The 19,262-nt window shown below is 59.8% G+C and overlaps 2 protein-coding genes across 5 annotated transcripts in view; one reads left to right on the forward strand and one right to left on the reverse strand.

Annotated features, from left to right (window-relative positions):
- TAF1C (TATA-box binding protein associated factor, RNA polymerase I subunit C) lies at positions 1 to 14,067 on the forward strand. 4 transcript variants are annotated; one of them, XM_080828015.1, is made up of 14 exons: positions 1 to 180; positions 2,342 to 2,480; positions 3,564 to 3,645; positions 3,830 to 3,927; positions 4,001 to 4,090; positions 4,184 to 4,257; positions 4,860 to 5,098; positions 5,246 to 5,362; positions 5,447 to 5,564; positions 5,654 to 5,725; positions 5,872 to 6,007; positions 6,199 to 6,342; positions 7,219 to 7,603; positions 7,686 to 14,067. In XM_080828015.1, the coding sequence occupies exons 2-14, from the start codon at positions 2,343 to 2,345 to the stop codon at positions 8,657 to 8,659; spliced, it is 2,667 nt and encodes an 888-aa protein (XP_080684141.1). In that variant the 5' UTR covers positions 1 to 180; position 2,342; the 3' UTR covers positions 8,660 to 14,067. The 4 variants fall into 4 exon arrangements, with proteins under 4 accessions (XP_080684141.1, XP_080684139.1, XP_080684140.1 ...); XM_080828013.1 differs by lacking the exon at positions 4,184 to 4,257 and having other exon boundaries at positions 4,860 to 5,052; positions 5,234 to 5,362; positions 7,219 to 7,393; positions 7,466 to 7,603; XM_080828014.1 differs by lacking the exon at positions 4,184 to 4,257 and having other exon boundaries at positions 4,860 to 5,052; positions 5,234 to 5,362; positions 7,219 to 7,393; positions 7,469 to 7,603.
- Positions 9,611 to 19,262, reverse strand: part of DNAAF1 (dynein axonemal assembly factor 1) — a gene marked incomplete at both ends in the record, with an annotated part of 21,794 nt that continues 12,142 nt past the window's right edge. Inside the window, 5 exons of the mRNA XM_080828016.1 lie at positions 9,611 to 9,708; positions 10,373 to 10,733; positions 11,543 to 11,602; positions 13,415 to 13,524; positions 16,449 to 16,712. Of these exons, the coding sequence (XP_080684142.1) occupies positions 9,611 to 9,708; positions 10,373 to 10,733; positions 11,543 to 11,602; positions 13,415 to 13,524; positions 16,449 to 16,712 (893 nt within the window). The remainder of the gene's footprint in view (positions 9,709 to 10,372; positions 10,734 to 11,542; positions 11,603 to 13,414; positions 13,525 to 16,448; positions 16,713 to 19,262) is intronic.

The raw sequence follows: 19,262 nt of genomic DNA on the forward strand, positions 1-19,262 counted from the left end.
GAGGGAGCACTTCCGGTCCTGCCCGGAAGACCGTTAATTTGCCCTGTTGTTCCGTCCCGGGCCCTGGAGTCGGGGTGTAGTTGGCCGGCTCCCTCGTGGCTCGTGGCTCGTGGCTCGTGGGTCGGCCGAGCGCCCCGTGGAGGTCCCAGTCCCCGACGAGCACCGCGGGGCCCGGGCCACGTAAGCGCGCGCGCCGCGGGGACGGCAGGGAGGGAGAGCCCCCGGGCCGGGAGCGGAGCTCGGGCTTGGCCTGTGCGCGGGTCCGCGGGCTCCACGCTGTGTGACTTTGGCACAGGTCTCCCCGCAGCTGCACGCGGGGTCGTCAGCTCCTGCCTCACGCCGCGGGAGGCCCCCACACGTGCAAAGCGTGGCGGCAGCTGTCCGGCACGCAGCGGTCCCCGCGGGTCCCCTGCGGTGGTCGGAGGTGGGGGCGGGAAGTGAGGCTGCTTCGTCGAGGGGCTTTTCGGGGGTCGGGAGCTCCACCAGCGCCCTCTGCCTGCCCCGCGTGGTTTGAGGCTCACTCACTTCTGGGTTTTTCCGTTCGATGTGTAAGTACTGGTTGTTACTGTGGCGCAAACACCGCGGTGCTGGGAAGGAAAGAAGCCCCTTCCCCATGGGGACTGTTAGAGCAGTTTGGAGTCTCTCAGTATCTAATCACACGCTGCCGTGCGTGCTCTGGGGGAAGGCGAAGGTGTTGGGGCGAGAACCCGCGGGAGGCCTGCTGTCTGGAAATCTGAAGGATGGGTAGGATTTTGTGGGTGGGTGGGAAGGGTGCTGGCGTTCATTCGGAACGAGAGAGGGTTTGCAGTGAAAAGTGTGATGAGGCAATCCCGGAGGAGGTCAGTGGGACTGGAGCCCAGGCGCAAGAGGGGAGGCGGAGGTGAGCTGGAGACGGGCGCACGCGGGTTTGTCGGGGGTGCGGCCGCCGCGGGGGTGGCGTGGGTGCTCCCGCGCTGCGATCAGGACCGGGCAGAAGGATTCACGGAGCGCTTCCTTGGTTCGTGCCACCGCCCTCTCCTGTTGCGTTATGGGAAAGAGAGTGAGGGCAGCAGCCCAACTTTAGGAACTCAGGAATGAGTCAGATACAGCCCCTGCCCTGGGAGAGCGCCCAGTCTCACGAAAGAGATGCGGTTATACATAGAGACCGCCGTTAGGGTCAGGCTGGTGTGCGGTGAGTTACGCGTGTTCCTTCATTTGAGAAGTATTTACTGGCTTTTACTGTGTGACGGGTATCCTGCGCGGTGCTGACAGTATGTGGATGTGCGGAATGAAATGATGAATTTATTTATCAGAATAGATTGATAAAATGCAGTGGCAGTTCCAAGCGAAAGAGATTTTTGGTTTCCAAGACTAATGCTAATGCTTGCTTCCTTGTGGATGCATGGCAGCGGAGTGGTTCAGAACTTGGACTTTGAATTGGATGGGGGACCAAGCTGTTGGCCTTGGGGGGTTTGCTGTTCCCTGAGCTTCAGTTTCCAGAACTCGGAAATAGGGGCAACAGACGAATGAAACAGGTAGACCGTCTCTGGCAGCTGCTGGTGGTCAGGAAGACCATTGCTGTTACTTTTGTGGTTAATAAAAGAAGAGGGATGGCGTGGCTGCTTATTTTTCTAAAGCAGTTTGAATGTGGCACAACCCTTTGATGTAAATTTATTCTATTTTTTTCCTTTGACATAAATTTATTGTTATTCAACACAGGGTCAGTTGCGTTTCCCACAAGGTACTATACTTGAACATGGGAAGACAAGAAGGCAAGAAGACTCTGTCCTGGCTCTGGGGGAACTTGAGTTGCTCTTGGGAGTGTAGTCTGGGGTGGAGGGTGCGTCATTTTCCCACCAGTGATTGTAATACGGTAGCTACAAGTGGAGCTGAGAGCTACAGTAGAAGCTGCCCCCACATCACATATCTGACTTTATCCCCTCCCATGCTCCTCCTCATTCATTCTGTTGGCTTCCCAGCTGTTTCTCACACACTTTTCTGCCCCAGGACTTTTGTACTTGCTGTTCGTTCTGGCAGGACCCCTCGTTCCAGTTGTCTGCACGGTTCTTTTCTTCCTTAGGTTCAGGCTGTGCCAAATGCCCCCTTCTGAGCGAGGCTTTCCCTGGCCGCCGCTGCCTATCGCATTGCCATCCCCTGCCTCCTGGTTGGCTGGTTGGTTTTAATATGAGCACTTATTAATATCTGGCAGTAGGCTGTGTATTTATTTATTCTTTATTATCTTTCTGAACTAAAACTCAAAATACAGTCCTGTTAGGGCAGTTCTTACTCTCCCAGGAACCCTGGAAGGCATGCTCAGGTTCAAGTCTCCGAGAAGACGTGTTGTGTGGTTCTTGCTTTCCAGGATGGACTTCCCCAGCTCCCTTCGACCCACGCTGTTCATGACTGGCCCCCTTGGTCTCAGTAATGTCCCTGACTTGTCCTTCATGTGTAGCTGGAGAGACGCCCTGATGCTGCCGGAATCCCTGCCCGAGAACTCTGAGGTGAAGATCGGGGGGAGAGCCCTGGCTGTGACCCCTCACTCCAGAGCACAGGCTGCTGCCTCTTCCTCGGTTTTCCTTTGCTGCCTTTGCTCAGCAGATGCTCACTATTGAGCCCCTGCAGTGCGCGGGGGCAGGGGGGGGGTTGCTCATTAGACCTTGGGAATCCAGCACGAGTCAGAGGCATCCCTTGCCCTGGGGGACTTAGGGTTAGGTCCAGGAGGACACGGAACCAAAGGATAAAATCACCACCCTTGTGTGATTAGAGCTCTGCCCGAAACCCAGAGGATGCTCACGGAGCAGAGTGGGGAGAAAGTGGTGGTGAGGAGACAGGAGGGGAGGAGAGGCCTCCTCAGACAAGAGGGACAAGGGACTTTCCCTGGAGGCCTAAGCCATCTGGCTCCCACTTGGAGTCAGGCTGCTTAAGGATGATGCCCGGCAGAGGGGAGGGTCCCCGATGAAGAAGGGTTTAATGTGCATTCGGTCCCCTCTGGGAGCCCAGCTCGCTGCCTCCTGTACCCCTGAGTGTCGGAGCTGAGTGGTCTTGGGCGAGCCCAGCGCTGGGGAGCGAAATGGCCTGTGGGCTCCCCCCAGTCGGTAACCATGAGGTCTCCTGAGTGGACGTGAGAATCAGGCAGTTCTTGGGTCAGCCAGTGATGGCACAGGGCTGGGGGGAGCTGCAGCTCAGCGGTAGGGACTGGCCCCAGGCTCCCAGCCCCTTCTCTTAACCAGCTGTTTCCTGGAGCGAGCCTCCCCGTGCCTCCACTCCTTCACCAGTAGGGTGGCGATGACCGTTGCACCGATAAGTTAGTAATATACGTGCTTACACATTAAAAATAAACGAAGAGGCACCTGTCTGGCTTAGTCGGTAGAGGATGCAACTCTTGATGTCAGGGTCGTGAGTTCAAGCCCCACGTTGGGCATGGAGCCTACTTAAAATAAAAATTAAAAAACGATTAAAAAAATAAATTAAAAAGATTTTAAAAATTAAAATAAAAAAATTAAAAAACAAAAATTTTTTTAAAAAGTGTGCACCCGGCCTGGGGCTGTGTTCACTGTGTTCCTTTCGGGCTTGTGTTTCCCCAGAATGGGGCGCCACACATGGCCACGCAGCTGCTCTGGGAGCCAGAGTCCCCTGGACCCCTTCCTTTGCTGCCTCCTGGTCCTGGTAAGTGTCTTGGTTCCTGGGGCTCCTTCCAAGCTGTTCCCCGTGTCCCTTCTGTCCCCCGCCTCCCCCCCAAAGGCCTTCCCTCCCTGCTGGTGATCTTCGGTCACCGAGGACACCTGCCCCCACCTGTGAGCCCTCTCCGGTTCCTGAACAAACCCCTTCTCCGGCCTCATTCTTCCATCAGATCCCTGGGACCCTGGGGTGACTGCCCAGGACCTGCTTTTCCGGGGAGGTTTCACGTTCCGAAGGAAGCCCCAAGCCGTGCTGGACGTTACCGAACAGGTGAGTTAGCCCCACAGCGGGCAGTGCTGGGTGGCGGGGGCTGTGCGTGGTGACCCAGCCTCCCTTCCCGCAGCTCAGCCGCTTCCTGTGGGACCATGGGGACATAGCCTTTGCACCCCTGGGGAAGCTGATGCTGGAGAATTTCAAACTGGAGGGAGCACGGGTGAGTAACCCCTGCCCAGCCAGGAGAGGGGGCGCCCCACTTCTTGTCTGGGTAACCTCGGGTGTGCGAGCTTGACAAGGCCTTTCCACACAGAGCCGTTCTAAGAAGAAGACAGTGGTCAGTGTGAAGAGCCTACTCCAGGACCTCGGTGGACACCAGCCCTGGGGGCAAGTGGCTAGTGAGAAAGGACGGGCTGGGAGGCCTAGCTGGGGTGATGTGGAAGCAGCCAGGGGGGTCCAGGTTCCCCTCAAAATTGTTTCCTCTGCCCCATGTGGTCAGGGGCTCCAGTTCCTCGCACCAAACTCTAAGTGGAAGAGGGAATTCGATTTATGAGCTGCAGGCATGGCTGCATCTAGGTGTTGGAATAACATTGCTAGGGTTCTGTCTCTCTTTTCTCCTTCACTTGGCTTTGCTTTTCTCAATTCCTGGACGAACTGTTCCTAAGCAGCAGTGAGATGGCTTATGACTTCAAGGAAGAAGCTAGTGTTTTTCTTGAGGCACTATCCAAAGCCCTGGAAAAGGTGTGGTTGGCGTGGCCTGGGTGTCTGGCTCCTCCATGAGCCGATCACTGTGGCCAGGGGTGACCTAGGACCACTCTTGCAGCAGGGAATAAGGTGGAATCGTTTCCCAAAGGAAGAAATTCTAGGTTAACTAAAAACAAACAAACAAAAAAAACGCACCTACTGGCTTGGCCTCTCTTGGGATGGGACCCAGTCCTCCTCTCGGTCACTGTTGCCGCCTGATCCTCCTGCCATTGCCTCGTCCCCAGCTGCCCCTGGGCTTTCCTCAGCTACCGACAGCGCCGCTTCTCCATCCTCGGGGGCCCCGTCCTGGGCAAGTCAGTGGCCAGCCTCCTGGGGGAGCTGCTGCACGAGGAGCTGGCCGTGCGGTGGGAGCAGCTGCTCCTGGACGACGCGTTCGCCGGCGGTGCTTTGGCCTGGGTGCCCGGGAGGACGCCCCAGGTGGGACAGTTGGTCTACCCTGCGGGAGGCGCTCTAGACAAGCTCTGTATCCTTTCTCAGGGGGGCGGTGACGGGGTAGAGGCGGCTCCCTCTGGTGGAGGGCGTGCTCTCGGCCTGGTCCCGGAGACTGGCAGGATGTTGCGGGACTTGCAGTGACCAGAGCTCATATACGTATCCTTAGCCAGAGGCCCAGGTTTCCAAGAGGTCAGTCTGACCTCAGGCGGTGATGCTCACGCTCTCGGGGACCCTGGCCACATCCAGCTCCGAGGACCTGTCCGGCAGGTGGTGACCCGCGCTGTGCAAGGGGAAAGTGAGTCCTTTGGACACCTCCCTCCCCGCCTGCCTCCCTCCCTCGCTGACTTGCTCTCTCACTCTGACCTTCTCCGTCCCTCAGCCCTGCTGGCTGTCCGCTCTGACTACCACTGTGCTCTGTGGAAGGTCAGTAAGCAGGGGCAGCCTGTCCCTCTCCAGGTGCTGCAGGTCGGGAAGGGGGCCACTGGGATCAGCCTCAGGTGAGGGGCTTGGCCGGGGTGGTGTGCATGGAGCTGGGCGTGGGTAGAGGTGGGGGGGGGTGTCAGCTGATCCTCCTTGTGCCCTACAGCCCGCACCTGCCCGGGGAGCTGGCTGTCTGCAGCCGTTCCGGAGCCGTCTGTCTGTGGACCCCCCAGGACGGGTAATGCCCCTTTCCTGTGAAAACCCTCCACCGCGACACACAGCTCCCCCGCACCACAGCCCGTGCTCCCCGTGCAACGTGTTCTGGACCCTGGGCCCCTCCATGTCAGCCCATCTCCCCACCCATGGCTGGCCTGTCTCCCCAAGGCTGCAGCAAGTCTACAAGGACCCTGAGACCCTCGTGTTCTGTGACCCTTCTCCCTGGCGCTGGGCAGACTTCACCGCTCATCCCCGGGTGCTGACTGTGGGGGACCGCACAGGAGTGAAAATTATTGACACTCAGGTGAGCGGAGGGGACGGCACAGGTGCAGCAGTGGGGCAGAGCAGATATGGGGAGGGCCGGGGCCGGGCGTCTTCCCCAGAGGGCATGAAGGGTGGCGGGGCCGTGAGCCTTGCCCACCCGGGGCGGGGACTGGTTCCGAGTCCTGCCACAGCCCCAAGCTGCAGGCCGGCTGACCCGGGTTTCTCCCCCAGGGCCCACCCGGCTGTGGTCTGCTGCTTTTTCGTGGGGGCGCAGAGGCATCATGCCAGAAAGGGGAACGTGTCCTGCTGACCCAGTACCTGGGGGCGTGCGGCCCCGAGCCCCCGCTTCCCACACTTCATCTCATCTGTACGCAGGTGAGCCGCACCTGCCCCCGCGGCCCAGCGCACGGCGTCCGGGAGGACGGCTCGGCAAAACGGGGATCGTGAGACTCCGTTGAGTCTGGCTGGCGGGTGGGAACGGCCTTGTGGGGAGGCCCCACGGTGCAGGAGGAAAGGCACGGGGTGTCAGGGGAGTGGTCTGCTACGTGGCACAGTTTCGCCGTGTGTTCAGGAGAAGGGGAGGTGGTCTGAGGGGCTGCCCCCCACCCACCCGCCAGGACTCCAGGCTCTTAACCGGCAGTGTCTGGAGCACAGGTCCCAGGGTTGGACGGCTTCGGGGAAGGCCTGGTAGCAGTCTGTGTGACAAGACTGCGCCTTTCCTGAGAGTCACTCCCGTGCGGCCCTCCGAGTGATATGCCGGGGAGCTTCCCCTGTGTGGCGCTGCTCGGTGGGGACGGGAGGGGCATCAGGGCGGTCACGCTGCTGGGACAGCTCCGGGCCTTGAACTCCTCTTGAGAGCCGCGTGGAGCTGCTTGTCCCATCACACGCTTTCTCCTGCCTCGGTCACGGCCCTCTGGGGTGTGCGGTCTTCACACTCAGGCACACACACAAACACACGCGACACACACACATGCACGCGTGCACCCATCCCCATCGCCTTGCTTGGCTGCTGTCCACCCCCCCTCCCCCCGCGGTTGCGTTCCTCCCCCTCGCTCGCTGCCCCCCTCGGTCCCAGTCGCCTTTGTGCATAGCCTCCCCCTACAAGCCCCACTCACTCCCACTGTAGTGTCCTTCAGTCTGGCCTTGTCCCTCCCCCCAACGTCTCCCCATCACGTCCCTCCCCTGCTCTGTCTTGTCCCCCTCCGTCAGGTTCTCCCTTGATCACGCTTCTTACTTCCTGTCGGCCCCCAGTTTTCGCTCTACCTGGTGGATGAGCGCCTCCCCTTGGTGCCCATGCTGAAGTGGAACCATGACCTCCCCTCGGCGCCCCTGTGGGCCCAGCTGCTGCCCCCGCCACGGCCCGGCTGCCCACGGCCGCTGCTCCTGGGCGCCCAGCGCGGGCACCTGCGGCTGCTACACCTTACAGGTAGGAGTCTGGGCTGGGGCAGGAGGTGGGCGGGACGATGGGCAGGGCCTCAGCTGTCTGGCTTTCCTCCAGGAGAGGGGGCCTCTGCACCCCGGCTGGCGGGGCCCCCCCAGTCTCTCCCTTCCAGCAGCGACTCCCTCTCCGCGTTCCCCCTGCTGGAGCCCAAGAGTCAGTGGTGGCTGCAGGAGCGTCTGAAAGCGCCGACCATAGGTGCGCTGGGGCCGGGGAGTGCGTCCGGGGGGGGGGGGGGTGCCCTCCTGGGCCTTGGCGTCACTGTCACTCTCATGTCCAGGTCTGGCTGCCACCATCCCTTCCGTGGCTTCCGAGCCAGTCCTGTCGCTCTTCCAGCTCTCGGCAGCCGGGGATGTCTTCCACCAGCGCCTCCGCCTCCAGGCAGACCCCGGGGCTACCCTCCATGCCCCCACGGCTTCCTGGACTCCCCAGGCCACTGCGTGCTGCAGCCGATGGCTGAAGGCCCTGCTGGAGGTGCCCCCGCCTCCCCCTGTGTGGGCGGCACCCACCTTTTCCCACCGCTGTCTGCTGGGCTGCATGGAGCAGAGGACGGGGGAGCGCAGGGGGCCAGAGGGTCTCCGGGCGGCCATGGCTGGAGGGCGGCTGCTGCAGCAGAGGGACCTGGGCCCACTCCCCTCTGCGGAGCCGCCCCCTGCCCCCGAGCCAGGCCCCGAGGACGAGCTCAGTGCACGTTTGGAGGCGGCCTGGGAAGGCCAGATGGCCGCCTGGTGGGAGAGGCAGCAGGGCCGGAGCTCCGGGCCCGGCAGACCGCCCAAGCGGCACAAGCGCCGGACTCAACTGTCCAGCACTTTCTCCTCGCTCAGCGGCCGCCTGGACCTCTCGGATGCCACCAGCCCCCCTCATAGCCCAGACCGGGCATCCCCCGAAGCCAAGCCTCAACCACCAGTGACCCCGCCCTCCCATGAGTCGACTCAGGAGCTATGGGCTCGGGGTGTCCCCTCGGAGCGGCAGCAGACTCTCCGCGACTACATGGCGAAGCTGCCACTCGGAGGGGACAGCCCACGTGGTGTCTGCTCGCCCCTCTCCCAGAGCCCCAGCCTCCGGGCCACACCCTCCAGGTCCCAGACCCTCCAGGAACGCACAGCCGAGCTGCCGCCACGAAGGACCACCCTGAGAGGTGCTGCTGTGTCCTCCTCCCAGACCTCCAGCCTCGGGGCCACCCCCTCCAGGCAGCGGGCACCTGTCCCCTCTGGCTCTCAGCCACAGCGGAAGAAGCCTCGCATGGGCTTCTGAGGGTCCCGGGGGAGCTGCTCCCCCTCGGGGGAGCCCTTCATCCTGGACCTGCTGGGAAGTGGAAAGAGAACAGTCCCCGGGGCACAGGCCTTCCTGTTTCCAGAGCAATGGGGACAGCAGGATAGTTGTTTCCTCTCCTTATGCTTTTGCTAGATCATTCCAGAAGGCATGTTGAGTAGGCCCTAGTGGTCCTGTCCTGAAGGGCTGTGTCGTGGGGATTCCCTCCAGGAGACGGTGGGCCGTGCTGCCCAGGAGCTCGGGCTGTTGCCCCCTCCCCCCAAGACACGGGGGTGACGGAAGGGCATCTGCTCCTCGCCGCGTTTGCGGGGAGTCCGAGCTGCTGGGGCCAGCCGCTCAGTCTGTTGGTTAAGCAGCGTCCACTGTGATCGGACTTTTCACGGAGGGAGACACTTGGAAACCACGTTTAGGAACCGAATAAGCTTGGCAGCTGCGCGGGGTTGGGAGTGACGGGGTTTCTACGTCCCTTCCTGGGAAGCGTGTGGCTCCGGGGAAGGCCTTGCTCCCTTGTGGGGAAACCCGCCCTCAGAATGTCCCAAGACACCAGCGTTGGGTCTAGATTTCTCCTCGCACGTGAAGAGTGGTGCTTTTCTCAGGGGACCTGGTAGAAGGAATCACACAGGACTCGTGCGGATGTGAAACGACCCAGTGACGCATGGACTCACGTGGATACTAAAATGTCTGTAATGCTCAGTTACACAACCTCTGCCCCAGAGACCCCGGGGACGTCACGTTCTGGTTTGAGCACCTGAACACAGCTGGTGTGCACTTGCACGGGGTCAGCGGATGGGGGGTGCGCCGAGTGCTCTCAGGAACTGTGACTCTTTGGAAGGAAGGGGGGCCCAGCCAAGGGGGTGACCTGCACCCATGGGGGACCCTAGATGTGGGCTCACTGTCCCCGTTAGCTTAGGGGCGGAAGGGCCACTTTGGGGTTCAGTCCAAACCAAATTCAATGTCCTCCCGGTCTTCTCCCGCCTCGGGCTCAGCGAGCTCTGTCTCAGCCTGCGCCTCGTTCTCCTCAGTGACCTCACCTGAGGAGGCAGGAGAGAAGGTAGCTGTGTTCTCGGGACCTGTGCTCGGCCCTCGAGAGTCGGGCACCAAGCCTGGCTGCCGGCTAGTGTCACGTCGGAACCGCCTGGGGTCAGCAGAGGCCCAGCGACGGAACTCCGCACTGCCCTGCCCCGTTTGCCCATTACCTGTGAGCGCTGCCCCACGTCCCCCATGTGCCTCTCCCGGGCCATGTGCCTGGACCTCCAATTCCTGGCCAGGCCGACTGGTCAGCTGGTGACTTGTCCCGCCCAGCCGGGTGTTCTGGCCGCCCTTCCCCTCCAGCACTACCCCTCTCAGCATTCACCTGTACCCACAGGCCATCGGTCCCCCTCATTTTCTCCCACACTCCCTGTCATTGTGTCACCAGAGCCTGCCCGCTCTCAGAAGCCTAGGTCCAGAGAGGCTGAGGATCGGGTGGTGTGGACAGGGGTGAAAACCCGGGTTCTCCAGACCCACGTGGTGATTGGCAGCCCTGGTCAGGCCGACCAGGAGCAGGTCGGCTGTGCAGCTTCTCCAGCCGGGCCAGCAGCAGCCATCGGCAGGGACACAATCCACAGTGGCCTCCAGCCCATCAGCTGCTCCCCCCACCACAGTGGGTAGCAGGGGGCCTGGGCCCCTGTGGTCTTGAAATTAGGGTGGCTTTACCTGGGGGAGAGGCTGGAAGTAGATCACTGTCCCTGTCCTCGCTGGGAGCGGGTGGTGGGGCGTCCCGATGGCAGGTTGGGGGCATTGGTGGCTGGCTTGAAGCTTGCTCGCCGGGGAGCTCCTGGATCAGCGGGCGTGGGGACTTGGTGGCTCCCGTTGGTGTTTCTGAGTCCCTCTCGGCTGCTGCTTCACATATGGCGGTGAAGGGTGTCTCGGCTTTCCTCCACGTGTCCCTGGGGATGGCGAATATGTTTGAAAGGGCGTCTGGGGTGTCTTCCGGCACTGGGAGTGAGGAGTGGTCCAGTTCAGGGTCACTGTCGTCACTCAAGCTCGAGATGGCTGTGATCTTTGGAAAGCACATCTGTTAAGAAAGATGAGTGAAAATTGCTGCTTTCAGGATAGTCGCTATAAAATGCCCAGTGCCAGCGCTGCTGTTTTACTGACCATAAAATACTCTGTTGTCACGTACAAGAAAGGCCTGGGGGAGCCCCACACTCCACCCTTGGGACGTGAGGCCACAGGACTCACGCCCTGTGGCCAGCCATCCCCAAGCCCCTGAAGGGGTGGTGAGCGCTCCGGCAGGGCTCCTCTCCAGCCCTCCGTCGGGGCCAGCCACACCAGCATGCTCCTGGGGCCCTGAGTCGGCTGCACTCAGAGCCTGGGCCTCCGGCTGCCATATGCTCCACGGGGACATCGCCTCCTGGGAGAGGAGTTCCCCATGGGAACTGTGGGCTGGTGTGAACTTCCTCCCTTGGTGACGAGCTCCTGCCCAGAGATGGTGTCTTACCTGGTCCTCGCACCCAGGCCCCTGCAGTGCCCATCCATGCAGGAGAACCACCCCTCCCAGTCCTGCCTCGTCCACTCTCCTACCCTGTCTGTGTGTCACTGCGGGGCAGGCATCCCAAAAATGAACACTGGCCACCTCAGAAGGACAGAAAATTTTTCCCCGGTGAGCACATACGAGGAGTTAGTAAAAAGTCCGTGCCAGTAGGTGTGTTCAGGAAGACCCAGGTGCTTCATCCGGGAGTGAGCAGCTCTGCACCTGCTTGGCAGAGGCAGACCCAGGGGTGCAGGGGTGTGGGGGCGCCTAACGTGCATGGAACTGTGCTTTGTAACAGGACCAGAGTGACAGTGACATTAGGCTGATGGTGGGGACGCAGGGCTGATGACCTCATCATCCTGGCTTTCCAGAGGCTCGCCTGTGTCCACCTCTTCCAAGTCAGGCAGGTCCTGGAAGAACAAAAGTAAGCCCCTGTCAGCCAGTGGCAGGCACAGGGTCCTGTGAGCCAGGGACGTGTGCAAGCGGAGTGTGCGGGAGGGGCGAGGAAGGGGCCGGAGCCCTGTGGTGAGCTGAGCACACTCAGCACAGGCGTCTGGACCGTGGCGATGGAGGTCGGCAGGAATGCCTCGGCCATCAAAGACTCCGCCAGCACATCATGGGGGAGACAGTGGGGCCCAAACCATAGGCGTTTCCTAGGCCTCTGCGTGGTGTGATGTGAGTGTAGTCCAGGCCTCCCCAGACTGGGGGGACGGCTGTGCTGTGGCTGCGTGATTGGGGGGACGGTTGTGCTGTGGCTGCGTGATTGGGGGGACGGTTGTGCTGTGGCTGCGTGATTGGGGGGACGGTTGTGCTGTGGCTGCGTGATTGGGGGGATGGTTGTGCCTGTGGCTGCGTGATTGGGGGGATGGTTGTGCCTGTGGCTGTGTGATTGGGGGGATGGTTGTGCCTGTGGCTGCGTGATTGGGGGGATGGTTGTGCCTGTGGCTGCGTGATTGGGGGGATGGCTGTGCTGTGGCTGTGTGATTGGGGGGATGGTTGTGCCTGTGGCTGTGTGATTGGGGGGACGGTTGTGCCTGTGGCTGTGTGATTGGGGGGACGGTTGTGCCTGTGGCTGCGTGATTGGGGGGGACGGCTGTGCTGTGGCTGCGTGATTGGGGGGACGGTTGTGCTGTGGCTGCGTGATTGGGGGGACGGTTGTGCTGTGGCTGCGTGATTGTATCTTCCTCCTCGGCCACAAGGCCAGCACGTGGGGTGGGCGGCGCATTGCGCAGGTAGAGGGAGGACCTGTGGAGCTCCACTGCCCTGCTTGGTGGTCCTGCCCCACCACAGCTTGGCTGTGCAGCCTTGGGCAACTTGCTTTGCCTCTCTGTTTCTCAGTCTCCTCATCGGTGACATGGGGATGATGGTGGTACCTACTGCCTCTTAGAGTTACCGGAAGGTTCAGTCCATCAGGACGTGATCTGTCTAGAACAGTGCCAGGCAGAATAAAAACCATGAATTCTGTGGGTCGTCCCAGACATGGCTGGTTCTCTCGCCCCAGTGTTGTTTCTTACAATACGTGTGTGGGCTCCGAAACTAGAAACCCGCTCTGAGCACTGACAGTGTCAGTGTGTGTCTCCTGAGCCGCATGGAATTGTGCACTTTACCGGGGGAGGGGCAAGGCTGCGGGATTCCCTCCCGGGGCCCCTAGTGAGCCCCAGCTGCCCGCAGCCATGAGGCTGAGGGGTGACCGATGTCTCCCCACTCCTCACACCTCACTTGCCCAGTACGCTTCCTGGGGGTCATGCGGAAATGTGTGAACTCCCATGGTACCTGCTCCTGCGACCAGTCCCAAGACGGGAAAAGCTGAGAGGAGGGTGTTCTCAAGGAAGCCCGGGCGGCAGGAGGCCAGGCAGCTGGCCGCCGAGGGAGGAGGCCCTGCTGATTAAGTGTCATGTTCTCAACAATTCTGCAGAAAGCTCGCTGGACAGAGTTGCTTTGCTGTGTGACTTCGGGGAAAGCAAACCAAGCTTTGTAGGGGGGCTAGAGGGGAGACATTTGGCCCAGCGCCCCTCAATCTCAAACGTGCACATGTATGAACCCGGGGGGATCGTGTTACAAGGCCGGTCTGGCCCGGGCGTCTGCTGTGCGTTCTGACCGGCTCAGGGAGGTCGGCCCCGTTGGCCCCAGAGCACACTTTGCTTAGCGAGGACTTGAAGGGTTTCTGCCTGACGGGCACCTGCTGCGGACACACCCCTCTCTCCAGACCACTGCGTACGTACGTCGATGCAGAGCTTCTCCTTCACCTCCAGTCTGATGGTCTCTAGATCTTCGTCTCCACCCAGTTCTGTGCCTGCTGCGCCCTCAGTGGCCACGGTCTGGGGGGCCGGTTCTAAGGACAAGAACACAGGGTTACTCGCCTTGGGGTGAGTTTTACGCGCAGTGGTCAGGCTGACAAGCCAAAGAGCAAAGAGGGAGGCCAGCCCCCAGGGACAGAAGCTGCGAGAATCCAGGTTAGGACAGGGCTCTGTCTAAAGAGAGAGGAGAGGGGGAGCAGAGCGCCACCCTCTTGCTGGAACTTGGCCACGACTCCAACAAGATCAAAGTACCAGCCAGGGAGCAGGTGTGGGAAAAGGCCTGATTGGTGGGTGAGGAGATAAAGGCCACCTGGGGAGGTGGAGGGGCGGTGGGCTGGAGAATCCGGGTCACGGCCCTGCCCAGGAGGGGCTGCCCCAGCGGCGGCGGAAGTGTCAGGGAGACCCACTAAGGAATGAAAGGATGAAGCGCCTGGGTGGCTCAGTCGGTTAAGTGTCTGCCTTCAGCTCAGGTCGTGATCCCAGGATACTGGGATCGGGACCTGCACTGGGCTCTCCACTCCGCGGGGAGTCTCTCCTTCCCGCCTGTGCTCTTGCTGTCTCTCTCTCAGATAAATAAAATCTTTAAAAAAATGAGCACAGGGTTGCCTGCGAACATGGAGTTGGGATGGGCTCCTCTCCCCACTCCAGGCTTCCAGTTTTTGAGGTCCCCAAGGCCCCGTCCTTGGGTTCTGTTCTGCCCTGCTCTTTGGTCTTGTGGCTTCCGTCATTAGAGATCCGTGGCCCAACTTTGCTCATCACTCGTAGGTCCAGTGTGTGCAGTTTGGCTCCGAGAGCCCCCGAGGGCTTCTGCGGCTGCTGTTGTGGGTGACCCCAGCTGGGACCTCTAGACCTTCCCTCGCTAGGCCCGGCGGTCGTCTCCACAGGCCATCCCGGTGGCTTCTCCGGTTCAGTGCTTGTAATCACGGCCCCAGCCTGCTTCGCCTCTGCCAGCCCTCCCTCCTGCACCCCTTGTCCTTGTCCTGCTCCTGGTGCCGCGGTCTGCAGCTTCCCAGCCACCGGAAGATTGTCAAGGCAGCGGCTGGGTCTCTTTGTTCCCCAAAAAGCATCTGCAAGTTACTTCACTCCTCTGGGCCTCTGTTCCCACTCCCATAAGATGGGGGGCCACACGAGAGCACCCCCATGCATGTCGGGTGAACAGAGCTGGCTGTGTCTTGCGTCCACACCGCGGCCAACCAGCTCCTCTTCAAATGCGCCCTCCGCCCCTTCCAGACGGCAAAGGCTGGGGTCCCTCTCGGGCCACTCTGCTCCCACGCCAGCTGCAGCTCCCAAGCGAAGGCTCCCAGGAGGGGTGGGCGTGCGGGGGAGTGCACGAGACACCTGCTCCGAAGCCCGTGGTCAGGCCGCCACTGCGCCTTTTAAACAATACAGCCTGGCCGGTCTCCATCCGTGGGAAGCTGGAGGGAAAGCAGGACGCTTTCGCTAGACATTCTCTTCCGGAAACAAGGATCACCAGGCCCTGGGGCTGTTAGCAGCCCCATGCAGCGAAGCCTCGCGAGGGTGCAGAGCAGCCCACGAGCGTTTCCGAAGGAAAAAGTCATTCAGAACAAGTCGTGTTTCTCAGAGATGCACTCCAGCCTCACGGCGGAGTCTGGAGAGCTTGAGACGACCACCGGCAGGGGCGAGCCCAGCACCAGGGAGCACCGTTCTCTTCCTGTGACTGTGACTGTGGCCGTGACCGTTCACATGGGACTCTCTGCTCCTGCGGTGCCCGAGGGCTGGGCCTGCCTTGCGAGCTCACTCATCCCTCCTGCCGCTTCCTCCTTTCCTCCCGCCGCCTCTCACTCCTCTGGCCAGGATCCCTGGGGAATTCCTGGGGCTCACCCCCGGCAGGAACAGTGTCCTTGAGTTCCTGAGGGGGGTTGAGTCCATCCCTCCCTACATATGTCCCCTTCCTAATGTACATTTTTCTCTCGCACACACAGCCTGTGCAAGACCAGACTACAAGATCGGTTTTTCAGATACTGATGAAGAAAAGGATGCGGCTGTAAATCCCCGTGGACAGTGGGGCACTGTCTGGAGGTGGGGAGTGGGGCGGGGCTCTGTTGGGTTAATTATTGAGGATGGTCTGCTCTGTCCAGATCCTCTGGCTGGAAAGAGAATTCAGCCATGCCTGGCACCCTGGGGTGTGGTGTGGCCCTTGTCCCTCTGGCTGGTGTCCTTGGCGGTCAGCAGACAGGATTACTTCTAGGTCGCTCCCAGACAGTGGGGAGCCTGCCTTCTGGGAACCTGTGTTTCGGGCCAGCCCAGCCAAAGTCCTCAAACAGACCCCACATGCTGCTCAGGGGGACAAAACGTTCCCCATCTCTCAAGGCCCTGTGGCTGGGCACGCTCCAGGTCCGGCTCACAGCGTCCCGGGCAAGTGCTGGGTTTACCTGTTAGTCAGCGGGACCCAAGGAGCGTGGCTGACCCTGCCAGGGGGCCTACATTGCCTACATCCACATCACCCCCTACGGCAGCCACGAAGCCACGGAGGGCTGGCTCCCGGGCACTAGACATGTCACCCGTCCTCCCGAGGCACTGAAGTTCTTATTTGGCTTTTATTTTTAATTCATTTACACTTCACACCTGAGGCAGTGAGAAACAACTCCCTCTCCCTCGAACCACTGAACCTTGAACCATCAGCCCAGAGATATCAAATATGCTCTGGGCTTTGAGGACACAGGGCTGATCAAAGTATCAATATGAAGAATTTTATATTGAGTCACGTGAATATATTTTAGATCTATCAGGTTCAATTAAAGCAGAATGTTGGTGTTTCACCCAACATTCTTTTTTACTCTATTGACTAGAAAATGAGGTTCTGGCCCCACTGTATTTCCATGAGCAGCGCCGCGCTAGCAAATGAGACGACAAGTCTACTTTATCCTAAAGGCACAGCTGTTGGAAACCGTCCCCCAGGTGCACCGGGGGTGCACGCATGTGGCCCTCGGCTCCTTACCTTCGCAGGCGGCTCCGGGGGCCGGCCTCACGGCCTCCTCCAGGTGTGGCCCCGCTGGCTCCCGGCCTTCCGCCTCCCTGCTGACCTCCACCGGCAGCTCCTCCCCAAGATTCGATTTCTCCGGGAAGAGCTCATCCTTGGCCTCAAAGCTCTCCCTGACAAATAGCTCCATTTTCTGCTGCCTCTCCCGCTCCTCGCGAGGCTCCTCCTTTCCTGGCACGCTGCCATCCACGAGCTTGCTCTCCTCGGGCTCCAGCTCGTCCCCTGAACAGGAGAAGTCCGAGGGTGAGCCACAAAACGGCCTGGGAGGGCAGGGGGGTCTGGACGTCCCTTTGGGGACATGCTGTGAGCTGCTGGAGGTGAGCTCAGGGGACTGTCAGGGACGCAGCGAAGGCGTCTGTCGAAGTGCACGCTGAGTGGGGAGGAAGCAGAGCTCGGTGTCCTCGGTGGAGGTGGGGGGGTGCTCAGCACAGCCGTCTAGTGGCATGCGACACGCCTCGAGAGCGTGCCGAGGGCTCTTAGGAGATGCACACGGAAGCACTGGGCTTACCAGCCTTGATGTCTACCTTGACTTTGAAATGGCTCCGCAGAACGGGTGTGTGTGTGTGTGTGTGTGAGAAACTGTTGAACACCATCCAATCTAAGCAGGCACAATATAAGCTTTTCTGAAACTCTGAAAAATACCAAAATGAAAAGCTTGGACCAGGAAAAATGCTTTAGGGGAATGTCGGCTTTATGGAAAATACATTATGCTAATTTGAAACAATAGGCAGAAAGCAATAGAGTTATGCCATTGTTCTACAAAATCCATAAATGTTACACGTGTGGGGAAAGCGGGGACGTGTTCGCGCGAGATCCTGAGTGGTTCTTGCTGCGATTATTACTGGCACTTTCTTGTTTCCTATGTGTGGTCGGGTTCACGTTTCGTAATTAGGTGAGAAACAGTCAATTTCATTTAAAAACACACATGGAGGGGCGCCTGGGTGGCTCCGTGGGTTAAGCCTCTGCCTTCGGCTCGGGTCATGATCCCGGGATCCGGGGATCGAGCCCTGCATTGGGCTCTCTGCTCAGCAGGGAGCCTGCTTCCTCCTCTCTCTGCCTGCCTCTCTGCCCATTTGTGATCTCTGTCAAATTAATTAATTAATTAATTAATTAAAAAAAAAAACCCACACATGGAGATTCCAGCTCCTCTACTGGGTACAGGATGAGGAAGAGGGTCCTTACTTATTAAGGTGGCCTGAGGACCATCCCTAGGATCCTGTGCCGGGCTTGGACCAGCGCAGACCCAGGATTCACTCTCTCCCTAGAAGCCTTTAACAAATGCTGACAAATGGATCGGGTGTGGGCAGGTGACTCTGAGCCCTGGCTTTGGGGCAATAGATTGGGGAGGTGGGGGGGTTCATTTACCATAAACTGGGAGCAGACAGATTCTTGAAACTAGGTGAGAGAGGGCGAGGCCGGGAGGCAGGTTCTGAGATCCTGGAATAGACCAACCAGGGCCGAGAACATCCCCCAGGCCCGCTGTGACCCTGCCAAGGGAGGGATCGGGTGATGCCGAACCTTTCGAGGGTTTGGCAGGCTTCATACGACCGCCCAGACTGTTGGCTCTGGTCCGAACTAATCAGAGGGAGCACGGTCTGTGCCACAGAGAAGGCGTGCTGCCACCATTCCGAGTTCACAGAACTGAATTGTGGCGGTGGGCCATTAAAAGGAATGGAGTTCGGATCATGCAATCACCCGGAGGTACCCCAAAGCACCAGGCCAGGTGAGAGAAGCCAGACGCAAATGTCACGTCTTACGGAGAGCGCCATGTATACGAAGCACCCAGAAACATGGGTGGTGGTCATCAGAGGCTGGCGGTGGACAGCATCGGGGGGGGGGGTATCACTGCTCACCGGCACAGGGTTTTATTCTTGGATGATGACAATGTTTTGGAAATAGACAGAGGTCCTGGTTGCCCCCTGCTGTGGTCACACCAAATGCCCCGTCGGAATGGTCCATTTTATGTTATGCGATTTTCATGTCAATGAAAAGAAAGCTCCAGGGCCTCCATGTTTTTCCGTGGTGATTCTCTAGAACCCGGGCTGTGGCTCCCTCCCTGGCCCCCCGGACTGGGGCCACCTTGCTCCCACATGAGCCACCAAGCTGATGCCACTAGCATCCCCCCTTCATGGCCTAGCACCTCCTGTCACCTGCTACGGCAAGGCTGGTTTTCAGGGCCCTTCTAGATTGATGTCGCCCAACGCAGCTAACCTTATTTGATTTCCCAGTTTCCAACTGAATTCTAAGCACGGGCATCTGGCTGTCCTCTGCAGCTCCCCAGGGGAGGTGCGGGCTCCTCAGGGGAGCGGAACCCTGTGCTCTCCCTGTGGGCATCTGCGACAATGTCTGCACGCAAGGAAGTACGTGGGCTGGACATGTGGGTGCCAAAACCTATTTCTTTACTCCACTCCCTGCAGACAAATGGTGGATTTAAGGGAGCAGTAGTACGAATGGAAAACCTTAATAACCATGTGACTGAGATTCAGAAGGCACAGACTGAGCCCTTGGCCTAGATGCTGGCTGGTGTTATTGCTGTCGGTGGCCCTACCCGGGGTCAGCAGGAAATCAGTACACCGCCACACTGCTTTCATAAGAATTCACGATGTTCCTTTGTGGTAGACGGAATAATGGCCCCACAAAGGCGTCTGCCTGCTAATCCCAGAACCTGTCATCATGTGACCTCATGTAGTAAAAGGGACTTGGCAGATGAGATTAGGACCCTGAGATGGGGTGATGATCCTAGATTATCCCGGTGGGCTCGGTGTCACCACA

This window comes from Martes martes (assembly GCF_963455335.1).
Source record: "Martes martes genome assembly, chromosome: 17".
Classification (NCBI taxonomy): Eukaryota; Metazoa; Chordata; class Mammalia; order Carnivora; family Mustelidae; genus Martes; species Martes martes.